We start from the raw sequence: 21,076 nt of genomic DNA, 5'->3' as shown, positions 1-21,076 counted from the left end.
TTGCTCCTAACTCACTGTCAGGAAGTTTCTCCTTAATTCTAGGTTGCTTCTCTCCTCGATTAGTTTCCATCCATTGCTTCTTGTCTTGCTTTCAGATATTTTGGAAAAGAAGTTGACCTCCCTCTTCTTTGTAGCAGCCCCTCAAACACCGGAATACTGCTGTCAGGTCCTCCCTACTCCTTCTTTTCTCTAGACTGGCCAAACCCAAATCCTGCAAATTCCTACAGCCAGAAGGAAAATACTAAAGGAGGCAGAGGGTGAGTTTCTCTCCTCTGGAGAGAATTCTGTGTGCAGAATCTTTTCTCTCTTTCGGAGAATGTGTGCATGGTCTTTTTATATATGTCAGAGAAGCAGCCACTCACTCGTCACTTGTTAAAAGCGCTGATTACGATAAGTGACCTGATAAACGCCCGTAATCATCCAATAACTTTAATGCCTGAACCTGCTGCTATTCTTCCACACACGGAGACAGAGAGAGAGAGATAGAGAGAGACAGAGAGAGAGAGAGAGAGAGAGAGAAGCATGACTCAAGCGCAAAGCTGCAGAAAGAGTTAATCTGATACTCATTTATCCGAGCTCAGCCACCTGTTCCATTATTTTCTTTTTCTCCCGGCCCTTCAAGGCCTTCGGTAATTGCTCCGGGTGAAACAATACCCTCCCGCGAAGCCCAACTTCATTGGAAAGACGTTAAGAACAGATACAACTAAACGACAGCCCGGCTCGTCCATTTATCCTGGCTTTCCCACCCAACCCTGACACAGATATGGGGTGGAAGCCATTGTGATATGTGTCAAGAATGCAGATGTCATCAATTAGGTGAGACGGGTGATGTCACTTGCTTCTCCTATCCACGCCGACGGTTTCTCCCGCCATGTAACTTAATTTGTTGTGCTGTTACGGTTTGCAATCTCCCACGTCATTCTAATGCACTTAGGCTGAGGTTTTTATAATTAGCTTATAACCGGAAGGCTGGGCTTAACCTGCCTAATTCTCTTGATCTCCAGCAGAGAAGCAGGACAATTCCATGTCTCTGATCCTATTAAAAAAAAAAAAAAAAAACACCAGACTTTGGCTGTTCCAGACATGGCTGGTGAATCAGCCTTCCCGTACATAAATAGAGATCTGTGAAAACTCAGCAAAGCCCAGGAGGAGACCAGGCGAGGGAACGAAAACCAACGCTCGGATCTGTGTGGTTTTGAGTACAGTGAGAATCAAACCAGGGGCCTCTTCCATGAAAAAGACAGGCTGGAATAGTCAGACTCTTTTCCCAGGTGAAAGTTAAACAAAGAAGGAACACAACACCATGGCTATATAGAATAGGAAGAGGAAGAGGAAGAGGAATAGAATATATTCTATAAAAGGTAAAGGTAAAGATTCCCCTCACACATACGTGCTAGTCGTTCCTGACTCTAGGGGGCGGTGCTCATCTCCGTTTCAAAGCCGAGAGCCAGCGCTGTCCGAAGACGTCTCCGTGGTCATGTGACTGGCATGACTCAACGCCAAAGGCGCTCGGAACGCTGTTACCTTCCCACCAAAGGTGGTCCCTATTTTTTCTACTTGCATTTTTACGTGCTTTCAAAACTGCTAGGTTGGCAGAAGTTGGGACAAGTAACGGGAGCTCACCCTGTTACACGGCAGCACTAGGGATTCGAACCGCTGAGCTGCCGACCTTTCGATCGACACGCTCAATGTCCTAGCCCCTGAGCCACCGTGTCCCTATATATTTTATAGAATATAGAACAGAATATATTATATATATAGAATATTCTATTCTATATTCTCTTCTATTCTATAGAATATAGATATTCTATAGGAGAGGAGGGGAGGGGAGGGGGGAGGAGAGGAGGGGGGAGGAGAGGAGAGGAGAGGAGAGGAGAGGAGAGGAGAGGAGAGGAGAGGAGAGGAGAGGAGAGGAGAGGAGAGGAGAGGAGACAATAATGTAGAATAGAATACAATAGGGTAGGGTAGATGTTCCCAAACTCTTCCGAATTGGTGGCCCAGAGTGGGGGGAGGGGAAAGACGGGTTGTGTCTTTTGTGTGAAGGGTTGGCATGCGTGCCAGCCGCTCACACGAGTGAGGCTGCGAGCGGTGATGCCCACCACTCGCAGGAGTCAGGCTGCGCATGCGTCAGCCCGCTGCTTCCGTGGCCCAGTTGCAAGTAGACCACGGCCTGGTATAATGGGCCGCGGCCCACAAGTTAGGGACTCTAAGGCAGAGTAAGCAAAGCTGGCTGAGGAACTCTGGGAGTTGAAGTCCGCAAGTCTTAAAGTTGACAAGGTTGGAGACCCCCCTACTCTAAGGCATTCAAAGGGGACGTTTGTCAATCCTCTTGTGGTTTTATGTAATGAATCCAGACTAATTCCCTGCTTGATCCCTTCCTCCCTACTGGGACAATTGTTCTCCAACAATGATATCACAAGTGTGATGTCATTTTGCGCCCCCCCCCGTGTCCCTCTCCACGGTTGCCCTAAATGGATTAAGACTGAATTACTAATCTTGATGACAGAGAATGACAACTTCTTCCCCACCCACCCCGACACACACACTCCCAATGAACCAACCGCAGTGGTCCGATTACTGCACCTTGAAACTTTAGTCCTAAAATATTTCTTTTTTTTTTTCCCCAGCAGAAAAGGACTTCCAAGCCAAACCTTAGGAAGCTAAGCCTTCCTTCAGCTTCAAAACGGATCCTGTCTTGATATATGTCTAACCAGCAAAATAGAAAAGAAATTGATAGGAAAATGTGGGTAAATATAAGATCGGGGCTGCTCGAATACCATCTTGACAAAATATTGAATTGAAAATGGACACAACAACAGAGAGGGAAGGGAGAGAGGAGTAGAGGGACAGGTAGGAGGGAGAGAGGAGAAGGGAGGAAATGAGAGAGAGAGGAGAGGAGAGGAGGAGGAGAGGAGAGGAGGAGAGGAGAGAGAGGAGAGGAGAGGAGAGGAGAGGAGAGGAGAGGAGAGGAGAGGAGACAATAATGTAGAATAGAATACAATAGGGTAGGGTAGATGTTCCCAAACTCTTCCGAATTGGTGGCCCAGAGTGGGGGGAGGGGAAAGACGGGTTGTGTCTTTTGTGTGAAGGGTTGGCATGCGTGCCAGCCGCTCACACGAGTGAGGCTGCGAGCGGTGATGCCCACCACTCGCAGGAGTCAGGCTGCGCATGCGTCAGCCCGCTGCTTCCGTGGCCCAGTTGCAAGTAGACCACGGCCTGGTATAATGGGCCGCGGCCCACAAGTTAGGGACTCTAAGGCAGAGTAAGCAAAGCTGGCTGAGGAACTCTGGGAGTTGAAGTCCGCAAGTCTTAAAGTTGACAAGGTTGGAGACCCCCCTACTCTAAGGCATTCAAAGGGGACGTTTGTCAATCCTCTTGTGGTTTTATGTAATGAATCCAGACTAATTCCCTGCTTGATCCCTTCCTCCCTACTGGGACGATTGTTCTCTAACAATGATAACACAAGTGTGATGTCATTTCCCCCCACCCCCGTGTCCCTCTCCACGGTTGCCCTAAGTGGATTAAGACTGAATTACTAATCTTGATGACAGAGAATGACAACTTCTTCCCCACCCCCCCCGACACACACACTCCCAATGAACCAACCGCAGTGGTCCAATTACTGCACCTTGAAACTTTAGTCCTAAAATAATTTTTTTTTTTTTCCCCAGCAGAAAAGGACTTCCAAGCCAAACCTTAGGAAGCTAAGCCTTCCTTCAGCTTCAAAACGGATCCTGTCTTGATATATGTCTAACCAGCAAAATAGAAAAGAAATTGATAGGAAAATGTGGGTAAATATAAGATCGGGGCTGCTCGAATACCATCTTGACAAAATATTGAATTGAAAATGGACACAACAACAGAGAGGGAAGGGAGAGAGGAGTAGAGGGACAGGTAGGAGGGAGAGAGGAGAAGGGAGGAAGAGAGAGAGAGAGAGAGAGAGAGAGAGAGGAAAGGGAAAAGGAGAGGAAGAAATACTTTATGCCACCAGATTTGAAATTATGGGCTTAGACAATTTAGAACTTCACCGTCTTCGGTCTGACCTAAGTGTAGTATATAAAACCATCTGCTACAATGTCCTACCAGCCAATGAACACTTTAGCTTCAACCAAAACAATACAAGAGCACACAATAGATATAAACTCATGGACCTTGGAGTTTTCATGTCAAATGATCTCAGTGCCAAAGGCCACTGCAAATACATAGCAAAAAAGGCTCTAAGAGTTGTAAACCTAATCTTGCGTAGCTTCTTTTCCAAAAACACTACACTACTAACCAGACCATATAAAACATTTGCTAGACCAATTCTAGAATACAGCTCACCTGTTTGGAACCCTCACCATATCTCTGACATCAGTACAATTGAGCGAGTCCAGAAATATTTTACAAGAAGAGTTCTCCATTCCTCTGAAAACAACAAAATACCTTATCCCACTAGACTTGAAATCCTAGGCTTGGAAAACTTGGAACTCCGTCGCCTTCGACAAGACCTAAGTTTAACTCATAGAATCATCTATTGTAATGTCCTTCCTGTCAAAGACTACTTCAGCTTTAATTGCAATAATACAAGAGCAACCAATAGATTTAAACTTAATGTCAACCGCTTTAATCTAGATTGCAGAAAATATGACTTCTGTAACAGAATCATCAGTGCTTGGAATACTTTACCTGACTCTGTGGTCTCTTCTCATAATCCTAAAAGCTTTAACCAAAAACTTTCTACTATTGACCTCACCCCATTCCTAAGAGGACCATAAGGGGCGTGCATAAGCGCACAAACGTGCCTACCGTTCCTGTCCTATTGTTTTTCTTTTCTTCTTCATATATATATGCTTATACCTTTATATACTATATAACCTTTCTGTATGATAGTTACATATATTGTTGTGACAAAATAAATAAATAAATAAATAAATAAATAAATAAATAAATAAATAAATAAATAAATAAACTGATCCAAACTAGACTGCAGAAAATACAACTTCAGTAACAGACTGGCGAATGCCTGGAATGCACTATCTGACTTTATGGTTTCTTCCCCAAACCCCCAAACCCCCAAAACTTTAACCTAAGACTGTCTACTGTTGACCTCGCCCCATTCCTAAGAGATCTATAAGGGGCGTGCATAAGTGCACCAGTGTGCCTACCGTCCCTGTCTTACTGGTTTTTTTTTATTTGTATCCTTTACGTGTAATTACACTACATATTGTACCTTAGAATTCTTGACGAGCGTATCTTTTCTTTTATGTACACTGAGAGCATATGCAATAAGACAAATTCCTTGTGTGTCCAATCATACTTGGCCAATTAAAAAAATATTCTTATATTATTATAAATGTATTTATAATTACATTTATGCTTGTATCTGTCATAAAATACATGTTTGACGAAATAAATAAATAAAATAAATAAGAGTAGGATGGAGGGTTAGAAAGAGACGAAGAGGGGAGGAGTGGGGGAAAGGAAGGGGAAGGAGAGGAGAAAAGAAGAAAGTTAAAAAGAATAGAAAGGAGGGAGGGAAAGGCAAGAAGGGAGAAGTAGAGGAACAGTTGTGGTGGAAGAAGGGAGATATGGAATGGTAGAAGAGCAATTCCGAATGTATTTTAAAGTTTTAGGATGAAGAATGAATCAATATGGAAACCAAATGATAATATGTGTGATAAGAATGGTTCAAGGGATTGTACATTTATGTATGTTTTATGAGAAATAAAAATAAAAAACTTTTATTTTTTAAAAAAAAATTCTGTCTGCTTGATATAAGGATTGATGTTATCGTTTGGGATCGTTGGATTTTTTTTTTTTTGGTGGGGGGAGCAGAAGCAGAGAACAGGCATTAGTTAGGGAAGAAAATTCATCTTAACCATCTTTTGTAAGCACTCTTTCCATCCGTTTTGTTGTGCCTCTTTCAAAGCAACGGGATTACTATAATTAACTGCAAAAGCTTGCTGATTTGTTGATGCCATATAATGTCAATCTCTTTCATAAACTCATTAGAATCTCGGTAAATAAATAGTGAAAGTTACGCAAGGAGAATGCAACAAAATAAAAATAAATCCAGCTCTTCTTACTCATCTTTCATCTTGAAGAATGGACTAGTCTACCCCATGGACTATTGCTCACAAGGAAGAATTCTGGAGAAGGGACAACATAACTTCCTGCAACCAAAACTTGGATCGCTTGTTTGAAGAACGTACTGTTAGAATTGAAGAATAGAATAGAATAGAATAGAATAGAATAGAATAGAATAGAATAGAATAGAATAGAATAGAATAGAATTCTTTATTGACCAAGTGTGATTGGACACACAAGGATTTTGTCTTTGGGGCATATGCTCTCAGTGTACATCAAGAAAAAATAAAATATTTTCATTAAGAATCGTAAGATACAAAACTTAGTCATAGGATACTAATAAGCAATCAAATCATACTGGGAAACAATACAAACCAATATAAGTTGTAAAGATATAAGCAACATGGATATAGCCATAAGTGGGAAGAGATAAGGTACTACTAGTAAGGATGAGAAGATAGTCTCTCTCTAAGCAAAGCATACAATATGGGTAGTCCTTGGCTTAGGACTGTTCATTAGCAACTATTCCAAGTTACGACGACACTGGAAAATGTACCTTATGACCAGCGGTCCGTTTCACATTATGTTATTACAGGTTCGCACCGCGTGCACATGCTTGCTTCATGAGCATTTGCGCCTGGTTTGCATGTGCATGCCCCCGATTTGCTTTGCTCACACATGCGCCTTCCTCATATGCGCCCTGCCCAGGGGTGAAATCCAGCAGGTTCTGACAGGTTCCGGAGAACCGGTAGCGGAAATTTTGAGTAGTTCGGAGAACCAGCAAATACCGCCTCTGACTGGCCCCAGAGTGAGGTGGAAATGGGGATTTTGCAGTATTCTTCTCCTGCCACACCCACCAAGCCATGCCCACAGAACCGGTAAGGAAAAGTTTTGGATTTTACCCCTGGCCTAGCCTCAAAATAGGATGTCATAGAGCCATGAGCAGGCCCACCCGTAATTTCTGCTACCGGTTCGGGCGAACCGGTCCGAACCGGTGTCTCCAGGGCCTTTTGAAAGCGTGTCAACGAGAGGCCCAATCTTATCTTCATCATCTCGAATTGTGATCACGTGACCGTGGGGATGTTCCAACGGTCGTTAAGTGTGAACAACGGCCGTAAGTCACTTTTTTCAGTACCGTTGTCACTTTGAACGGTCACTAAACTGTTGGCAGGCCAGGGACTACCTGAATCGTGTTAATCCTGGATCGCTGGATGTCTGCCTCTTGATTATCATAAGTTTAGGTGATTTCCTTTCATCCTTCTGAGATAAAGAATTAGGAACGTGACAGTTCGAAGTCCTGGATCTAGGACTTTCAAAGGTATCTAGATATGAATGGACAGTTTTCCTTCCCTTCTGGAGTTATTCTTCTCCAGTGGTGTTACAAGAAGGAAGCCAGAAACCTTTTGCAATCTAATCTTTTCCAGATATTTATATTAGTGTTGGAAAAAAACCAGAGCTTCCTTATCTTTGCTGAACTATCTTCAGAAAGTCACAATTTTTCTTATCGGTCCAAATTAGCTACCAATCTTTTGTGTTTGGTTTTTTTCTATACCTAGATTAGTCTCCTTCCTAACTGGTCTTAATACATGCAAACTTCAACCCTCAAATATAAAGCTGAATTGGAAGAAAAAGCTGTTCAAATCCTAAATCTAGCAGACGTTTTTGCCTTGAACGTAATACATTTGTCTGTCTAAGTGTCTGCATGTATCACAGAAAATACCTTAGGAGGAAAGCCCTTAGCGTTTTAAAGAGGAAGGGAAGTCACAGAAAAGCATTAAACTGGAGTATTTACACCAATAATATCCAATAAATCAAAAGGCTTATTCCCCAAAAAATGGGAGAGATCCTTGTTTCTTAGGACTTGTGGTTTGAAGTCCTTTAATCTGATGAGACTTCTAAAAAAAAAAAAAAACTTTAGAATTAAAACTTATTTTTTTTCTTAATGCTTATATAATTTCACGGATTTAAATTTGGAGGGTGGGTGGGAGGAGAAGGGATCCTAAAAACTCAGGAACTAAGTGTTTTCTTTTCATCAAGCCACTTTTAAGGTGATTATTTGAAAACGAAGAGAGAGAACTGACTAAAATCCTTTTCTAACTTACCACACACACACACACCCCCAGGGTTCCCTCATTGGCACAATTATATAAAATGTAATAATCATTAAGGTCTTGGAGTTGTCTAATATCCCTGACTAAAGAATTATTCAGGCTGGCTTTTGATGGCTCCCAATTCATCCTGCGTTTCTTTGCTTAAAAATGGTTTAGATCACTTTTTCTTTTTCTTTTTTTTAATAAAAATCTACCGAAAGCATTCAGCAGTTTTAATTATGATAAGCAAGCCTTCCATCAGACAAATAGAGAAGGCAGGCTTGTTTGAGAAAGAGAAAACATCACACAAAGGAATGGATTTTTACCCACAGCAGAATACTTTAAAATACATACATACATACATACATACATACATACATACATACATACATACATACATACACATATATGAAGATTAATTAGCTCCCTTGCATTGACAGCTAAAGATTTCACGCAGAAATATGACAGGGTTTTGTTTTCAGCTTCTCAAAGAGAAATTATTTCAGTGACAAAAAAAAGCAACGCCTTCCAACATTCAGCAGCGATAGTATTGTCAGATTCTTTAAAAAGAAAAAAGAAAAGAAAAGAACACAGAGCCAAGAAGTTAAAAGAGGAATGCAGACCTTCCAAATGTCTGCCTTTGTCCCTAAAAATAAACCGAGTAGCTCCTTCAACATATTTGGCCCCACTCAATCTATCAACAGATCTAAATATTATTATTATTTTCCCCACATTCTCACTAACAGGGATATTCAGAGGATGAGACTTATACGTCAGTAGAATAGAATATTTGATTGGGCCAAGTCTGATTTATACACACAAGGAATTTGTCTCCGATGCTGAAGCTCTTCAGCGTAAAGAATGCAAAGCCACCGAATGACAAAATGTTCTGCCGTGACAGCTAACAAACAGTGTGTCTTAGCTCAGGTTAAAGAATAAGAGGAAATTGATACAGAAACTCTTTTAAGCATCTGGCTGAAAACAAATATTTTTACTTGAAACGGCTGCTTCTCTCTGATTTATGTAAATAATGCTCTGAGATAAGAGTTGTGTCTTCTAGACAGCCAAAGTAATATATTATTAAGTGCACAATGAATGGCCCAGAAAAAGAACCAAACATTTTAAAATCCCAGAAATACCTTGGCTGCAAAGATATTGCTATTCAGCACTGCATAGCAACAGGATCCAAAAGTTATACTTAGGATGTAAAATTAGCTACTCAATCTTCCCTACGCTAAGGAGGATCTTAATTCGGTAATATCTACTCTGCCATTAAGGAACGGGCTTTTTAACAGCAATGCATTCTGAACCTATTTATACCAATCGCTTGCATTTTATTTGAAGCCGAAACATCAAACTGGATCAGATATTATTACCCTGTTAGCCATTAAAAATCGCTAGAAATGAGAGCTTTTATACACCTCATGTTCTGAAGAAAGCAAATATTTGTAAAATAAGAAATGAAACAAAGCAAAAAATCTTGTAAAATGACTTCAAGGCAGTTACTCTATTCATTGTTTATTTGCTAAGGGTGAAGGCACTAAACTGGTGCTTAAATGGGCGTTTTAAAATTGTATTTATTTCCATTAAAGCTAACATGCTCATCTCTAAATCAGTTCTTTTTTTTTATAAAGAATGTAAGCTATGAAAAATTACACTGAATCTAAGCATCTAAGATTTGACAAAGCATATGCGTTTTACAGGTTAAGAATGAAATGCAAGTGTTTTCAGTCCTGAACTCCGGGAACACAAAAGATATAAGCATTTCTCCCTAGACAAAGCATTCCATTTTTAAAAATATGAAATAAGAAGCTTGTGTTTTAAAAACATAAAGCATAAACAGAGCAAAACATCCTTCTGAAACGAATGTAATGTATTCCTTCTCGTTTCAAATCCTTTAAAATAAATCGCGAGTATTTTCTTTTCCACCTGCATTTTAAGGATGGAGCCTTTCGATACAATTCTAAAATATAGTGTTTCATACTTTAGCCGGCATGTCATGCAAACAATCACAGAAGTTCACACTATATGAAGTTGGGTATACAATATGCAAATACACCACAAACATTAAAATGACAAATCGCAACCAACAGCAAATGCCCCCACCAAAACAAATACAATCCGGCAAATAATTTAATTTAAATGGGAACTGACAAAATATTTCTGTGCTTAAGAATGCGTCTGAAGGCACCACTGAAATCATTTGGCAATCTTTTTAAAAAAACGATTAACTGAAGAAATAAGGCAGAAATCTGCATAAAACCAAGGCATTCTACCACTCAATATATTATCAATTGTTTCGATCTGGTTATTCGGGGAAGATTTTTGTTCCTAAATCTTATACATTGTATATTATTGCAAACACTGAATCCATTAAGTGCCTTTTCCATTTTTTAAAAAAAAATCCATTTGTTTGTGGGCTTGTGTATATCTGTTGCTCAGTGTTCATATTCAATTTCAGTACACATTATTTTAAACTGACCATATCTCAGTCAGATATCCAATTTCAAACAGACAAACATATTAGCTGCTAATGTTTTGCATAACAAGGCCGGAATTTAATTATTTATCGGGTAGGCATCCTGAATTTGACTATCTACATTTCCATTTTTGTAAAGAAAAGGTTTTAAAATTAAAGCTGGTTATTATCATCTAAGCAAGCAGACCTAATAGCATTTCTATTATTCTGTCATATATATGTGTGTGTGTGTAATCTTCATATACCTATATTCTTCGGCTATTCTAATGGCTTATTTCCAGACTGAATTGTCAAGTGCTTGTCTTGTAAAACAAAGCAATTTTAATTCGGAGCTGCCTTTTAGCAGAACACTCGCTGATCAGTTATCGACAGAAATCAAGGTTTAAAGATGCTGTACACAAGCCCTATTTATTTTGCACATACCTTCTTCCTTGCTCCCTACCCGATTCCAAATTAATATTTTATTCTTACTTCCATGGCGATACTTCTAGCCTTAGAAAGAGCAGACCAATAAATTCTATCCTTCAGCCCAGTTTTAGACTTTGCATTTATTCTTTGCAAGATGCATGTATTTGTGGCAGGTGCCAGATTTAGTATACTGACTGACAGGGTGCTTCAAATTAAACAGCAATCTTCCCGAGTTCAGGAATAAAAGTTGGGTTTTAAAATGTGTTAAAACGTGGAAGGAAATATTGTTTTCCTTCACACCGAGACAGAAACTCCTCTTTAAGAAAAGAAGATGATGGTTAAAAAAAAATAATCAGTTGGGGCTTCCTTGAACCACTTGAAAAAGACAAGATAATCATTTTGAAAAAGAGAAGATAATCAGCTGCAGAATTGCAATTGTGCAATTCTGTTTAAACTATTTTTCCCCCCTAGATCTCAAAGGGGAGACCGCAGAAATAACAGAGAAAAAAAATGGATCTAGTTCGGTAACGAACTGACAAACCTAACCTGTAAACTTTAAAACGTTTTGGATTCTGCTTAAAGCAGCTCTGATCGGTGCTCTTATGCGACACGGCCCCTGGAAGACGAGTTAAAGGGATGATAACTAAGAACGATGCTTAATAACAACTGTCCATATTTTTATTTTTTTAAAAAGAAACAGAAATCTTTCTACGCTAACAAAGCTAACGGATTCCAATTGATCCTTTCAGCCTCTCTCTCTCTTTCTTTCTCTCTCTCTCTCAGTCCCTAACCAGATTTCAATCTTTTGTTGTTTGTTTGTTTTTCCTGCTGTCTTTTCTCAACTGTGAATTTGGCACCTGTTCTGGATACCTTTTCCCACCAAGACCGGTGTGTTGAAATTCACACACCAAAAGAGGACCCGAAGCAGCGTTGCGGCCCTGCCTAACGAAACAAGGAAACTGTTGCGTTGTAGAGGCAACATTTAAGTTCCCTTATATAGCATCTTTTTTTTTAAAAAAAAAAAAGTGTGTGTGGGGGAGAGAGAGAGAGAGAGCTCAGATTTTGCACATGCGTAGAGGCACCGAAAAGCAGAGAGGGTTCAAAGCAAAGCCCCCACCCCCCCCTCCCAGAACCTGTCAAGAGAACTTCTCTAGGTTGCAAAGCGCAAGAGAGAGGCGAACTGTGGAAAGTTCAAGTGAAGAGTTGGGGAATTTCGGGACAGCGTCTTTTCAGGAGCGGCAGATCAAACGCTCCGACGACGACGCGCCCCTCAAAAAAAAAAATCCCCCTTTGCTTTATTTTGATTTTATTGATTTGTTTTTTGCAAAAAAAAAAAAAAAAAGGTCGGGTCTCGAAGGCCGGGCCGGCTTGAGCTAAAATAGCCCTCGAAGTCAAGAGGGCCGGGAATGTAACTTGAAACTTTCCCCCTCGCGCGCAGCTGTGCGCAGCCGGGAAACCGAGGATGGGCTATTTAAGGATGGTCCGGAGAGAGCCAAGAGCAGGGAAGGGGCGCCCTTTCCTTCTCAGCCTCCCCCCCCGAAGGTTTCTGGGCGCTACTGGTCCCCCCCAAGCACGGATGAGCGTCTTTCCCCGATCAAATCTGGCTCTAGCTCCGATTTGCTGTCTCTTCCCCGCCCGTGGTTTTGCCAGCTTATCCCCCACTCCTCGTGGCCCTTCAACCTTCCTTCCTTCCTTCCTCTCCTTCTCTTCTTCCTTCCTTCCTTCCTGATCTCTCCCTTCTTTCCTTATCTTTCCCTTCCTTCCTCTCCTTTTCTTCTTCCTTCCTTATCTCTCTCTCCCTTCCTTCCTTCCTTCCTTCCTCTCTTCTTCCTTCCTTCCTCTCCTTCTCTCCTTCCTTCCTCCTTTCCACTCCTCTTCTTCCTTCCTTCTTCATCTCTCCTTCCTTCCTCTCATTATCTCCTTCTTTCCTTCCTTCCTTCCTTCTTTCCTTCCTTCCTTCCTTCCTGATCTCCCTTCCTTCCTCTCATTCTCTCCTTCCTTCCTCATCTCTCCTTCCTTCCTTCTTTCCTCTCCTTCTCTTCTCTCTTCTTCCTTCCTTCCTTCATCTCTCCCTTGCTTCCTTCTTTCCTCTCCTTCTCTCTTCTTCCTTCCTTCCTTCCCTCCTTCCTTCATCTCCCTTCCTTCCTCTCATTATCTCCTTCTTCCTTCCTTCCTTCCTTATCTCTCCCTTCCTTCCCTTTCCTTCTCTGATTCCTTCCTTTCTCTCATTCTCTCCTTCCTTCCTCATCTCTCCCTTCCTTCCTTCCTTCTTTCCTCTCCTTCTCTTCTCTCTTCTTCCTTCCTTCCTTCATCTCTCCCTTGCTTCCTTCTTTCCTCTCCTTCTCTCTTCTTCCTTCCTTCCTTCCTTCCTTCCTTCATCTCTCCCTTCCTTCCTTCTCCTCGTCTCTCCCTTCCTTCCTTCTTTCCTTCTTCTCTCTTTCCTTCCGCCCCACCGTCTCACCACCACTACCACCTCTTCCCAAAAAAACAAACCAGCCGGGCACAAGCGGCACTTACGTGGTGGGCGACGGGAAGGGCCCTTCGGCGGACAGGTTCATCACCAAAGACTGGCAAAGGGTCAGGCTGAAGAAGAACCACCAGCTCGCAGCCATCTTCCCGAGCGAGGATCGAGGGAGCCCCCCTTCCTCCTCCCCACCACCCGAAGAGAAAAAGAAAGGACAAGGGGGAGAGGAGAGGGGGGGAAAAGGAAGAAGGGGGGAAAAAAGAAAAGAAGAAGCCACGCCCGGGGCAGGAGGCGGTGGGGGGGGGGTTGTCCACAAGTGATGGAGCCCGCGAGGGAGGGCGGGTGGGTGGCAGGAGAAAGTTGGCAGGCGGAGGGGCGAGCCAGGGAGCCGAGCGGGGCAAGGCGGCGGAGGGCGGACGGCGGAGGGCAGGCGGGCTGGAGGGCGGCGGGGGCTGAGCGAGCGAGCCCAGCTGATCAGCGGCTGCTCCGCTAGCGGCTCCGGCGGCTCTTCTGTTGCTGCTGCCTCCGCTGCAGCTGATGCTGATGAAGATGCTTCTCCTCCTCCTCCTCCTCCTCCTTCTTCTTCTTCTTCTCCGCCGCTGCCGCTGCCTCCGCCATCCGAGCCGGCTCGGGCGGCTTCGGGGGGCAGCGGGGGCCGCGCCGAGCCTTTCCGGGCTTTATTCCCCGCTCGGGAGCCGGGAGGAGGAGGAGGAGGAGGGAGGGAGGGGAGGACGGAGGGTGGAGCGAGGGAGGGAGGGAGGAGGGGTCCGTCTCTGGGCTTCCCGCCGATTGGAAGAGCGCGGAGGAGCCCAGCCAGCCAGCCGACTCAGCCCACCCGGGAGGCAGCCCGGCCGCCCCCCCCCCCCCACGCCGCCGCCCCCGCCTCCTCCTCCTCCTCCTCCTCCTGCGGGGACCCGCTTCGCCATACAAGGGAAGCCATGGAAACTCCCGAAGTTGGCGGCCAGCCTCCTCCTCCTTTTTCCTCCTTCCTCCTCTTTTCCCCTCCTCCTCCTTTTTGCCTCTCCTTCTTTCTCTTCTTCCGTTTCTTCTTCCCCCCCTCCTCCCACTCTTCTTTTCTCTTCTTCCCTCCTCCTCCTGCTCCTCTTTCTCTTGTCCTCCTCCTCCTCTTTTCCCCTCCTCCTCCTTTTTGCCTCTCCCTCTTTCTCTTCTTCCGTTTCTTCTTCTCTTCTTCCCCCCTCCTCCTCCTCTTTCTCTTGTCCTCCTCCTGCGGCTGCTCTTTTTCCTCTTCTTTTCCACTCCTCCTCCTCTTTTTCCCTTCTCCTCCTCCTCCTTTTTGCCTCTACTTCTTTCTCTTCTTCCTCCTCCTCCCCGCCTCCTGTTCTTCCTTTTTTGCCTCTTCCTCTTTCCCTTCTTCCTCCTTCTCCTTCTCTTCCTCCTTTTCGCCTCTTCTTCTTTTTCTTCCGTTCCTTTTTCTTTCTCTTCTTCCCCCTCCTCCCCGCCTCCTCTTCTTCTTCTTCTCTTCTTCCCCCTCCTCCTCTTTCTCTTCCCCTCCTCCTCTCCTCCTTTTCCCCCTATTCCTCACACTCCTCCTTCTCTTCTTCTTCCTCCTCTTCTCCTCCCCCCTCCCCCGCAGCTCCCTAGGGCTCTTGCAAAGCGACCGCACCGGACGGAGTTGGCCAGGCTCGCCCCACTGCAACCCCCCTTCCCCCAAACAGCCGCGCTCCGGCTGCTGAGAGCCTCCCCTCCCCTCGCCTTGCTGGGAGGTGGGGGGTCTCGTTGGCCGCCGAAAGACCTCGGGTTGGGGAAATCCTCGGAGACGAGGAGAGCGGGTTCTCCGCCTCCCGTTCCTCGCCAGCCCTGCACGCGTCTTGGCCGGGCGACCAGTTCACACGTGCACAGGGGGATGGAAATCCAGGCAAGGAGAATTCCCGGACCTGGGAGCACCGGGAGGGAGGGTCTCAGTTTTTCTATACAGTTTTGCGGGGATCGAAGTATCCAACTCCGGCAACTTCGCTGATATAGTTTGTCGGAAGGCTCGTTCCCACCCGCATGATTCGCTTCTCGCGTGTTTCTCTTCTCCTTCCCACGCGCGTGTTTGGGAAGATCTCTCCATTGGGATTTTTGAGATCTTCCCAAAGGAGGCGGGGAGGCCTCCTGAAGTTCTATCTAGATCAGGAGTCGCCAACCTTGGCCACTTTAAGCCTGGCGGACTTCAACTCCCAGAAAAGCTGGCTGGGGGATTCTGGGAGCTGAAGTCCGCCAGGCTTAAAGTGGCCAAGGTTGGAGACCCCTGATCTAGATCATCTTGACGTTCTAGATCCTTGCAGGATTTGAGTGCCAGCCAGGCAGCTTTCTATGGGAAAGGAGAATTTCATAGAAAGATTTCGCCCTTCCCTTCTTTCTGTAATGACTTACTAGGTTAGAAAAATCCTGCAGTTTGGCCTCCTGGCAAGGGGCAAACCAGAATATAACAAGGATGGGACAAACCGTGGGTGGCTCAGGCTGTAAGAAGCCTGTTATTAACACAGATGCTTGCAATTACTGCAGGCTCGAGTACAACCAGGCCCAAGGTTGACTCAGCCTTCCATCCTTTATAAGGTAGGTAAAATGAGGACCCAGATTGTTGGGGGCAATAAGTTGACTTTGTATATAAATATACAAATAGGATGAGCCTATTGCCTTACACAATGTAAGCCGCCCTGAGTCTTCGGAGAAGGGCAAGATATAAATGTAAATAAATAAAAAAAAAACATCACTTGTTGCCTGTGGTGTGAGCAAGAAAACGAGATAAAGAGTTGGCAGGATTCCTTCTTAGGTGATGCTATTCCCTTGTTGGACGGCTGGCAGAAAAACAGCCCAGGAAGTGCCAAAATTCATGCCAAGTTTCCTTAGCCAAATTCATAGAAGCATAGGGCTCTTGAAGGTCTTCTAGTCCAGTGGTCCACTAACTGGTGGTCCTTAGACCACTGGTGGTCCCTGAGAAAATTTGGGTGGTCCACAGAAAAGTTATTTGCATTTTTTTTATATTGCACTAAATCAGGGGTCCTCAAACTATGGCCCCTGGGACAGATACCTGCAATGAATATGTTTCTGCAGAGAATCTCCCCCTTCGGGGTCTTTTTGTGAGGGTCGGAGGGGGACAGAAATTCCAACTTGGGGTCTGCTTCAGCCTCCTGATGCAGAGCTTTGGGCGAAGGCTGGAGGGAAGCGCCGCTGGTGGCAAAGAGCCGAAGGGCCTTGTTCCAGTGGGATTGCATCATGGCCTGGAACTGATTGACCATCTCAGCCTGCTGAGCCTCCAGGCACTGGTACCTGGCCTTGCACTCCCACAGGTCTTCCCTCTGCTTGGAAAACCTATGCTCCTAGTCCTCAGTGAGGTGCTTCTGCTGAGCCTCCTTCTCAGCCAGATCCAATTTGAACTGAGCCAGCTGTTTTGCCAACTCTTTCTGATGGTGGCTGCTTAGCTCCAACAACTGCTTCTTGTTGGGGCCCTAAGGAGCCCGGGTGGGCAGTTGAGGAGTAGCCGGGAGGGGAGGGGCGAGTAGAGGCTGGCGAGGTGCCCCTTGACATGAGTTGGCCACGCCCACCCAGTCACATGACCACCTAGCCACGCCCATCGAGCCGCTCATTAGACCGATCATATTAGTGGCCCGTGGGATTTAAAATTATGAATTTAATGGTCCCTGAGATCCGAAAGGTTGGGGACCCCTGTTCTAGTCCAACTCCTGCCAAAAGGCAGGAAGTCTTTAAATCAATCTTGACAAACGGTTGTCTGATTTTTTTTTTTCTGGAAAACTTTCCATGATGGAGTGTCCACAACTCCAAGAGACAAACCGTCTCGTTGATAAATGATTCTCGCTGTCAGGAAATCCCTCTTTATTTCCAGATTAGATCTCCCTCTGAGGAGCTTCTACCATCCCCGGCTTCTCAAGTGCTTTGGACAATAAGTTGACACCCTCTCTATCCCGTGACAGCCCTTCAAGTATTGGAAGATGCTATCATGTCACCCTAAACCTTCTCTTCATTAAGCTGAACACTCCTAAAAGTAAAAGTTCCCCTCGCACATATCTACTAGTCGTTCTCAACTCTAGGGGTCAGTTCTCATCTCCGTTTCACAGCCGAAGAGCCAGCGCTGTCCACAGACGTCGCTGTGGTCATGTGGCCGGCATGACTCAACGCCAAAGGCGCATGGAATGCTGTTCCCTTCCCACCAAAGGTGGTCCCGATTTTTTCTACTTGCATTTTTTTTTAACGTTCTTTCAAACTGCTAGGTTGGCAGAAGCTGGGACAAGTCACGGGAGCTCACCCCGTTACACAGCGCTAGGGATTCGAACTGCTGAACTGCCAAGGTTTCTATCGACAAGCTCAGCCACTGAGCCACCGCATCTCTTTGAATACACCTAACTCCCTCCATTGTTTCATCCTACCGTTTTGCCTTTATCATCTCTGTTGCTCTTCTCGACACTGGTCTCAAAGGTGCTTTTTGTTTTTCAAGAGGCAACTGGACTTTCTGGTTTTTTTCTTTTGAAGATGTTTTGCTTCTCATCCAAGAAGCCGAATGGGTTGTAAATAATGCTTTTATTTCAACAACCAGGACTTTGACAATTTCCTGACCTTCGGACCTTCCGCCGCGAGCTGAAGACGTATCTATTCTTCCGTGCAGGACTGGCATAGAATTTTTAGAATTTTTATTATTGGGTTTTTAAATTTTAATGGGTTTTATGGTTTTTAAATGTATTTTTAAATCGGGGCCAAATTGAATAAGTTTTTTAATTATTGATTTTATTTGTATTGCATTTATTTACTGTTGTTTTTACTTGGCTGTGAACCGGTCCAAACCGGGAGCATTTCACCCCTGAATTGACCTTCTCTTCTTTGTGGCAGCCCCTCAAATATTGGAATATTGCTACCACGTCACCCCACTCCTTTTTTTCACTAGACTAGAGTGCTCATATTCAGATGTTCTCGGGCATGCATGCATTCGTTTGTTTGTTCATTCATTCATTCATTCATTCATTTGTTCGTTCGTTCGTTCAACCAGACCAGTGTCAATCATTCTGGATAGCCCTTTCCAAAGGCTACAGACAACCTTTGTTCCTCTGAACTTCGAATTGGAGCTGAAACTAAGATTTGTACAAGATGTGGCCAACGGCAAATATGCCTACACATTCCAAATTTAGCTAAATTAAGTATCATTTACAAACTGGCGTAGATAATCAAGGTGAGCAGGGGCTTGCAAAGACAACCGATCTAATTCAGAGCCATGTAATTAAAGGCTTCCCGGCATCCATAACAGGTCTTCCTCAAATTTCAAGATCAATTTATTTAAAGTGTTGCGATTACATTAGAAAACAAAGCCTTTAATGTCAGGCGTAATTTAATACGCTTTTTCTAGACATTCTTAGAAAAGAATTACCTGAAATTCTGATTATTTGAAAATAACCATTTCAAACTAGTGTAAAAAGTCAAATCAAATAAATCCTTTGTTGAGGCAGGAATTTATTAACCAATTTTTGTTGGGTTGCTTGTTACAGAGAGTTAGTTCACAGATGGTAAATATCACAGGGAATGCTATCAGGTTGTAGAAAATATCAGATTCATACGCTGTTTGCCTCTAATATAGTCCTCTTCTAGTTACCATGGCTGTATTGAGAGGCTCTTATTTTTCCTTATTTTATTAGGCCCCACTACAAGACAGCTTTGTGTTTTGTTCCACTTCTTGAAAATCTCCGGTAATGGAGCACTCACAACTTCTGGAGGCAAGCTGTTCCACTGGTTAATTGTCCTCAGTGTTTAAAAATTTCTCCTTGTTTCTAGGTTGCTTCTCTACTTGATTAGTTTCCATCCGTTGCCTTCAGGTACTTTGGATTCTGTCTGTAACTCACCATTCTTTTCATCTTCAATAACCACAATCTGTCCCTCTGGACCTCCTCCTCCTCCTCCTCCTCCTCCTCCTCCTCCTCCTCCTCCTCCTCCTCCTCCTCCTCCTCCTCCTCTTCTTCTTCTTCTTCTTCTTCTTCTTCTTCTTCTTCCTCCTCCTCCTCCTCCTCCTCCTCTTCTTCTTCCTCCTCCTCCCCCTACTTCTAATTTTAATTTTAATTCTAATTGTTCTTCTTCCTCCTCCTCTTCTTCCTTTTCCTCTTTCTCCTCCTCCTCCTCCTCTTCTTTTAATTTTAATTCTAATTCTTCTTCTTCTTCCTCCTCCTCCTCCTTCTCTTCTTCTAATTCTAATTCTAATTGTTCTTCTTTTTTTTTTATTTAATAATAATAATAATAATAATAATATTTTAATTTATATACCGCCCTTCTCCCGAAGGACTCAGGGCGGTGAACAGGCAGGTAAAATAAAAATACACACAGTAATTAAAAACATCCCTTAAAAAAGTAATTCAAATGCCCAAATATGTTAAAAAACGTACTCCCCCGTAAAATAACAAAATTTTAAAAACCCATCCAATAAAAATAAAAATCAGGCTAGTCCAGCCATACGAAATAAATAAGTTTTAAGTTCATGCGAAAGGTCCTAAGGTCAGGTAATTGTCAAGTCCGAGGGAAGTTCGTTCCACAGGGTCGGAGCTCCCACAGAGAAGGCCCTGTCGACACTGTTTGGCTGACGGCACCCTGAGGAGTCCCTCTCTGTGGGAACGTACCGGACGATGGGAGATAGAAGCCGGCAGTAGACGGTCCCGTAGATAGCCCGGTCCTAAGCCATGGAGCGCTTTAAAGGTGGTAACCAATACCTTGAAGCGCACCCGGAAAACAACAGGTAGCCAGTGCAGTCTGCGCAGGATAGGTGTTATGTGGGAGCTCCGAGACGCTCCCTCGATAACCCGCGCAGCCGCGTTCTGAACTAGCTGAAGTCTCCGGGTGCTCTTCAAGGGGAGCCCCATGTAGAGAGCATTGCAGTAGTCCAGGCGAGAGGTAACGAGAGCATGAGTGACTGTGCATAAGGCATCCCGGTCCAGGAAGGGACGCAGCTGGCGGATCAGGCGAACCTGATAAAATGCTCTCCTGGAGACGGTTGCCAAATGGTCTTCAAAGGACAACCGACCATCCAGGAGCACGCCCAAGTTGCGTACCTTCTCCATCGGGGCCAATGATTCACCCCCGACAGACAGCCGCATCTGCAGCTGACTGTACCGAGGTGCCGGCATCCACAGCCACTCTGTCTTGGAGGGATTAAGTTTGAGCCTGTTCCTCCCCATCCAGACCCGTACGGCTGAATTTATATCCCGCCCTTCTCCGAAGACTCAGGGCGGCTTACACTGTGTTAAGCAATAGTCTTCATCCATTTGTATATTATATACAAAGTCAACTTTATTGCCCCCAACAATCTGGGTCTTCATTTTACCTACCTTATAAAGGATGGAAGGCTGAGTCAACCTTGGGCCTGGTGGGGCTTGAACCTGCAGTAATTGCAAGCAGCTGTGTTAATAACAGACTGACTTAGTCTGCTGAGCCACCAGAGGCCCTTCCTCCTCCTCTTCTTCTTCTTCCTCCTCCTCCTGCTCTTCTCCCTCCTCTTCCTCCCTCCTCTTCCTCCCTTCCTTCCTTCCTTCCTTCCTTCCTTCCTTCCTTCCTTCCTTTCTTTCTTTCTCTTTTACC

The 21,076-nt window shown here is 44.4% G+C and overlaps 1 protein-coding gene across 2 annotated transcripts in view; it reads right to left on the bottom strand.

Moving 5' to 3' along the window:
- The window catches only part of CACNA2D1 (calcium voltage-gated channel auxiliary subunit alpha2delta 1), a 394,047-nt gene extending 379,850 nt beyond the window's left edge, over positions 1-14,197 (bottom strand). For both annotated transcript variants that reach the window (XM_058189787.1, XM_058189788.1), the window contains exon 1: positions 13,564-14,197. In XM_058189787.1, the coding sequence (XP_058045770.1) occupies positions 13,564-13,658 (95 nt within the window). In that variant the 5' untranslated portion in view covers positions 13,659-14,197. The remainder of the gene's footprint in view (positions 1-13,563) is intronic.
- Between the last annotated feature and the right edge of the window lie 6,879 nt (positions 14,198-21,076).

Source organism: Ahaetulla prasina, chromosome 7 (genome assembly GCF_028640845.1).
Source record: "Ahaetulla prasina isolate Xishuangbanna chromosome 7, ASM2864084v1, whole genome shotgun sequence".
NCBI classification, from domain to species: Eukaryota; Metazoa; Chordata; class Lepidosauria; order Squamata; family Colubridae; genus Ahaetulla; species Ahaetulla prasina.
This window is presented reverse-complemented; position numbering and strand designations above follow the sequence as displayed.